Raw genomic sequence first — 7,261 nt, 5'->3', positions numbered from 1 at the left:
ATGATTCTTTATAGACCTTCAAAAAATGGTTCAATATAGCACCAAAAAGGGATCCACTATAGTTAAAAGCAAAATAACCCTTATGTGGTACTATTGAGAACCATTTGTTTTTAGTGTGCAATGCCTTTGTCAAAATCTGGCCAATTAGGATATGACAATAGCCAAAATAATAGTGCCACGGACAAAATACAAATGTATTAAAATAAAGAGATTTAAAGCTCTGCTTAAAACGTAATTCTATAAAACCTAGAAAGAAGTTCAAGTTCCATGAAATGGATATGCATGGACTACTGGAGTTACCAAAATATACCCCTCTTTATATACTTTGACCTACTTTGAATACTTCTAAAAACTTAATATTGCTTCATAAAACCTTTAGTCAGCGAGAGAACAAATACGACAGTTGTGTAATTTAGAGAATTTTGTCATATGGATCTTACAAAATGAATATCAGAGGTAGTGGGTTTATTTTTTTACTCTTTAAGACCTGTTCTAAATTAGCACACTTTGAGAGCTGAACCTTAGATACACAGAAGTGTTAAAAAAGACAGTTTTATCTTCAAATAGAAGTTTATATCAATCCATAGGGATATAATGGTCGTGACTGAGTTGAGAAAGTACTTTATAAAAATGAAGAAAAAAAGTCCTGAGAATAAAACAAAATTTTTAGTGGCCGCTAATAACGTGACACCTTTTTTCTTTGAGTATAGTAAATACTGTTGAGTTACCAGAATAAAGGATGAAACAATTTTGTATCAGTTGTTGATATGTTTTATTTCATACAATACTCACACCATAAAATGTCCATAAACTATTACAGCAATACTAACTTTATAATTCAACAGATGCAAAAATACAGGAAGTTGATAGGTGATGTTCTTCAAATCACAAATTCCATGAAAGATTTGATTTGAGAGCATCATGGAGTTGACTAAATAAATCACGTTATTTGGCCCGCAGCAGCATCGATGCCGAATCCAGGCAGCACCCAGCAACCTTTACAATACAGCACTAACCTTTTCAATGAAATACTGTATATGTCAGGACACTGTGTTGATCTGGGATATCAAAGAGAATACATATTTTATCAATAAAAGTAAGGCACATAGGCATTTCCCTTGTAACAGAGATAGATAGGCAGCAACACAAACAGCAATACACAATTTAGTTGATGACAAAACAAATGTTACATGATTTTTAGTAAGGTAAAATGTAGAATTTAAGAAGAGGGAAGAGGGAAAAAGAGAGTGGGCAGCAACAAACCAACAACCCAAGTGGTTAAACAGTTTACGATTCAGTTTGAACCCAGCCTGGAATGAGGCTTTGGAGTGCTGCACTTCTAACAACTGTTTGCCCAGTTAAGGCTTGGGTGTGTTTACACAGCGTTAAACACAACAGCCTGGGTCTGGGCAGGCAGGGAGGCAGCCTGGACACCAGATGTGGCCGTTCGACTGGACGGTCGCTCAGGCTGCTCCAGTTCGGGCAGAGCAGACAGGGGTTGCATCACAAATGGCACCCTATTGCCTTTACTTCTTTAGGCCTATAGGGATGTAGGGCACTGGTCAAAAGTAGTGCACTTTATAGGGAATAGGGTGCTATTTAGGACAGAGCCAGGAACTGAGTGGATTCACTGTTGCTTCCCCCGGCATAGTCTCAGTCAGATGACCGTCCGGACGCTGCCTGTCCCCACCTTCTTCCTCAGCACCTCCACCAGCCGCTCCAACCTGCACGGTGACAAAGAGAATAACATTCATTATAATACATGGGTTTTATATAGAGCTTTTTAATGACCCAAAGACACGTAGAGGAACCCCAAATATAGGGATGGTGAGGAAGAGGGGGAGACAGGGGAGGAAGAGGGGAGAGGGGAAGGGAGGAGGGGGAGTAATAATGGGGAGACAGGGTGAGGAAAAGAGGGAGATGGGGTGAGGAAGAAGGGAAGAGAAGGATGAAGAGAGGGTGTGAGGAATGAATGCACCTCTCCTGGTGCAGTGGTGCCCAGCACACCCTAACTAACACAAGGATACACTTGTTACAGGGCAGACTGGTGCAGGATGTAGACGCTTCTTTAAGTGGTAGTCAGACCAAACCCACTGTACAAATCATTAAAATAAACTGATTCTTTTCTCTCTCCTCCCATCTCTCTCTCTCTCTCTCTCTCTCTCTCTGATCTAGTGTTTTTCCTGGCAGAGGGGCAGGACAATAATGGTGTCCTTATGGCTGAAAAGAAAAGCAAATGATTCCCTGACAGGATGAAAATCACAGTGAATTGATGGGCGGGTGAGAGAGAGGAGAGGAATGCTTTTGGAGCGAGAGGCTGGGTGAGAGAGGGAGGAAACAGCACATTGCTTTTTTTGGCTCTCTGGAAACAAGACATGTGAAGCTGGCCAAAACATGCACAGTCATCACACATTCTAATTTGAACCTATCCAGACTGTTATGGGTCTGCTACTGAAATACGGATGTGATTTCACAGATGTTGATTGGCGGGTTGTACTTCTTTTTTTTAATTTTTACCAGAGTCAATAATAATATTCCTCGCTATTTAGTTAAAAAGCATCCAACTGGAATTATGTTATGGTCAAAGATGTAGGGAAATTGGCTTTGACTAAAGAATATGTTGTGTATTTTCAAATAGGAACATTTCACAGGACTTGAGAGGTTTTTATCTCGTTCAATGATAATATAAACAGCAAGAAAGAAACGTCTTCTCACTGTCATCTGCGTTTATTTTCAGCAAACTTAACATGTGTAAATATTTGTGTGAACATAACAAGCTTCAACAACAGAGACATAAACTGAACAAGTTCCACAGACATGCGACTAACAGAAATAGAATAATGTGTCCCTGAACAAAGGGGGGGTCAAAATCAAAAGTAACAGTCAGTATCTGGTGTGGCCACCAGCTGCATTAAGTACTGCAGTGCATCTCCTCCTCATGGACTGTACCAGATTTGCCAGTTCTTGCTGTGAGATGTTACCCCACTCTTCCACCAAGGCACCTGCAAGTTCCCAGACATTTCTGGGGGGAATGGCCCTAGCCCTCACCCTCCAATCCAACAGGTCCCAGACGTGCTCATTGGGATTGAGATCCTGGCTCTTCGCTGGCCATGGCAGAACACTGACATTCCTGTCTCGCAGGAAATCATGCACAGAACGAGCAGTATGGCTGGTGGCATTGTCATGCTGGAGGGTCATGTCAGGATGAGCCTGCAGGAAGGGTACCACATGAGGGAGGAGGATGTCTTCCCTGTAACGCACAGAGTTGAGATTGCCTGCAATGACAATAAGCTCAGTCTGATGATGCTGTGACACACTGCCCCAGACCATGACGGACCCTCCACCTCCAAATCGATCCCGCTCCAGAGTACAGGCCTCGGTATAATGCTCATTCCTTCGACGATAAACGCGAATCCGACCATCACCCCCGGTGAGACAAAACCGCGACTTGTCAGTGAAGAGCACTTTTTGCCAGTCCTGTCTGGTCCAGCGACGGTGGGTTTGTGCTGGACTGAGGGCTTGTGTGCCCACGTTGTTGCCAGTGATGTCTGGTGAGGACCTTCCTTACAACAGGCCTACAAGCCCTCAGTCCAGCCTCTCTCAGCTTATTGGGGACAGTCTGAGCACTGATGGAGGGATTGTGCGTTCCTGGTGTAACTCGGGCAGTTGTTGTTGCCATCCTGTACCTGTCCCGCAGGTGTGATGTTCGGATGTACCAATCCTGTGCAGGTGTTGTTACATATGGTCTGCCACTGCGAGGACGATCAGCTGTCCGTCCTGTCTCACTGTAACGCTGTCTTAGGCGTCTCACAGTACGGACATTGCAATTTATTGCCCTGGCCACATCTGCAGTCCTCATACCTCCTTGTAGCATGACTAAGGCATGTTCACGCAGATGAGCAGGGACCCTGGGCATCTTTCTTTTGGTGTTTTTCAGAGTCAGTAGAAAGGCCTCTTTAGTGTCCTAAGTTTTCATAACTGTGACCTTAATTGCCTACCGTCTGTCAGCTGTTAAGTGTCTTAATGACCGTTCACAGGTGCATTTTCATTAATTGTTTGTGTCATTGAACACGCATGGGAAACAGTGTTTAAACTCTACAATGAAGATCTAAGATCTACTTGGATTTTTACGAATTATCTTTGAAAGACAGGGTCCTGAAAAAGGGACGTTTCTTTTTTTGCTGAGTTTAATTCCATGGTTATAATATCACTAAAGGGAAGGGAATCAGATAAAGCCAAATGAAATGGGATCTTCAGGAGGACCATGGACAGGTGAAGAGCATGGTGTTAAACAGGAGGAAATTAACAAGATTACATGTAGCAAAAATTGCCCTTCAATCATGAAGGACACAAGCACATCGTGACTAGTGAACAAAATGTGAAAATAAATGTTATTTTAATAATTGATGACGCATTGGAAGTTTTCTTCCAAGTGCAAACATTCTTCTTCCGTAGAATTCAAAACTTTGGGAGCACTTAGACAGGGAAAATCTCCAACTGTGAATGAAATTAGAATAGAAAGCCGGGACTGAACCCCAGCATACAGCAGGCTTTTTGTTATAGAGTGAGGATTTGAAGCTCTTTCCATGAAAATCTTATCCCCCGTCCTCCCCGTGACATCACTGATACGGAAATAATAAACTTGACACAAGTGGAAAGGCTACACTGCTCCTGTATTGTAATAGTTGTAAAAAAAAAAGTAACATTTTCACTTAGATTTTTCATATATACCATAACAAAAATCACAAGTTAAATCTTTAGTCATTGTAGTTATTAAAACAACTAACTAATCATGTGCAGTCTATTATATCAAAGCTACCTTTTAAATGTAACCTTGACCTGTACGGTGGGGGAGTGGATGTTGATAAAGTATTCTTAAATTCCTGATACTGTGCATGTGCCACGCACGCACACCCCCCGAAATAATAAACCCTTTTACACAAGGAGGGACAAGGAAGAAAGACACATTGTTGATATTTTCGAGGGAGTGTGGTCTTCTCATCTTTGAAACACGGTGAACTGATTATTTTCCCTCAGCAGCTCAGTTGTAATGATCTGAAAAGAGCCCGAGGGTGCGTCAAAATGATCTCTCCTTTCCCCCAAAAGTGTGCACTGGTTCACTTCCCTTCATGGATTTGAAAAGAAATGACTGGTATATGGAAACTCCCTCTGGCTCATACAAACACTCAATTTGTGGGGAGTAGTGAACGAGTCCACACTTCAGCAGGATGGAGAGATTATTGGGACGCAACCGGAGAATTGCGCTGCCTGCGAGAGACTGTCTAAACTGTGACCTGCCAATCTGCTTGCCAAGGGTTTCTACCGACTGGCTGGTAATCAGGCAGCATCTGGGAGTGGTATGACCCAGGTATTGTCTGTCCGGAAGTTATTCTCCATCTGTTTTCCTCAACATGGCGAGTCATCACCACCGCAAACCTGGCTGTGTTTATTTATGTGCGGTGAGGATGACACGGCGGCTAGCGCTGTGGAAGAGAGATCAACATATTAGCAATGGGGAGAGAAAATAAGGCCAAGAGGATTGCTAATGTTTAAGAAAGGTCCAAGTCACAAAGGCCATGCAAACACTCCAGCAACTGAATGTACAGGCCACGCACACAGGCCAACACTCACTGACACACACAGGCAAACACGGCTCACCTAACTAGTTAACATGAACACGAGGCAAGAAATCCCCCCCTCTCAAACACACACAAACACACCTTGTCCCCCTTGTGTGTAAATGGTGCAGCCCCTTGTTGCATTTTTAAATATATGCATTAGCCTTTCTGTCACGTTTAGACAGTTCCAGCTAATGTGTGTCTCTGTCCAAGGTGCACTGGTGGGGATTTGGAACAACACTGTTTACCAAGGGTGGCCAGTAAACCCAAACACACACGCCGGGGAGCAGCCAGAGAAAACATAAATCCTGATTAAGAATTCAGTGTCGCAAAACCAACAATTATAGCTGGAATAAGAAGGAGTAAACACGCAGCTCTTCACATTCATTCTAAACAACCCCGAATCAGACTCTTTTTGCAGTAGAGCAATAAAATATAAGCTACCAGTGTTTCAGTAGAGTGTGCATTGTACTGGATGGATGGTGCACTTGTTAGTGTTTATCAAGGTTTTAAAGCTCAGAAAGTGTTTAAAATATACATATACAGTATATAATCAATAATTAATACTGTTACACATGACATCGAAAATGCAATGTTCAACATTTACAACTATGAATCATAAGAAAGTTACATAACACCAACTCAAGTTTGGGGTCACATAGACTAGTTGAGTATCTGGAGCATCAGCATTTGTGGGTTCGAATACAGGCTCAAAATGGACAGAAACAAAGCCCTTTCTTCTGAAACTCGTCAGTCTATTCTTGTTCTGAGAAATGAAGGCTATTCCATGCGAGAAATAGCCAAGAAACAAAAGATCTCGTACAACGCTGTGTACTACTCCCTTCACAGAACAGCGCAAACTGGCTCTAACCAGAATAGAAAGAGGAGTGGGAGGCCCCGGTGCACAACTGAGCAAGAGGACAAGTACATTAGAGTGTCTAGTTTGAGAAACAGACACCTCACAAGTCCTCAACTGGCAGCTTCATTAAATAGTACCCGCAAAACACCAGTCTCAACGTCAACAGCGAAGAGGCGACTCCAGGATGCTGCCCTTCTAGGCAGAGATCTTCAGTTTCTTGGCAATTTCTCGCATGGAATAGCCTTAATTTTTCAGAACAAGAATAGACTGATGAGTTTCATAAGAAAGGTCTTTGTTTCTGGCCATTTTGAGCCTGTAATCGAACCCACAAATGCTGATGCTCCAGATACTCAACTAGTCTAAAGAACCAGTTTTATTGCTTCTTTAATCAGGAAAACAGTTTTCAGCTGTGCTAATATAATTGCAAAAGGATTTCTAATGATAAATTAGCCTTTTAAAATCATAAACTTGGATTAGCTAACACAACGTGCCATTGGAACACAGGAGTGATGGTTGCTGATAAATGGGCCTCTGTACGCCTATGTAGCTATTCCATAAAAAATCTGCCGTTTCCAGCTACAATAGTAATTTACAACATTAACAAAGTCTACACTGTTTTTCTGATCAATTTGATGCTATTTTTATACACTTGCAAAAACATCTAAAAACCTGTTTTTGCTTTGTCATTATGGGGTATTGTGTGTAGATTGATGAGGACATTTAAAAAATATAATAATCATAATTTTAGAATAAGGCTGTAACGTCACAAAAAGGCTCCTACTTT

General features: G+C 42.1%; 1 protein-coding gene across 4 annotated transcripts in view; it reads right to left on the bottom strand.

Moving 5' to 3' along the window:
- Positions 1–748: 748 nt before the first annotated feature.
- The window catches only part of mipol1 (mirror-image polydactyly 1), a 70,809-nt gene continuing 64,296 nt past the window's right edge, over positions 749–7,261 (bottom strand). For all 4 annotated transcript variants that reach the window (XM_029729712.1, XM_029729711.1, XM_029729710.1 and 1 more), the window contains one exon: positions 749–1,724. In XM_029729712.1, the coding sequence (XP_029585572.1) occupies positions 1,658–1,724 (67 nt within the window). In that variant the 3' untranslated portion in view covers positions 749–1,657. The remainder of the gene's footprint in view (positions 1,725–7,261) is intronic.

Source organism: Salmo trutta, chromosome 33 (genome assembly GCF_901001165.1).
Source record: "Salmo trutta chromosome 33, fSalTru1.1, whole genome shotgun sequence".
NCBI classification, from domain to species: Eukaryota; Metazoa; Chordata; class Actinopteri; order Salmoniformes; family Salmonidae; genus Salmo; species Salmo trutta.
The sequence above is the reverse complement of the archived record's forward strand: the minus strand, read 5'-3'. Positions and strand labels throughout refer to the sequence as shown.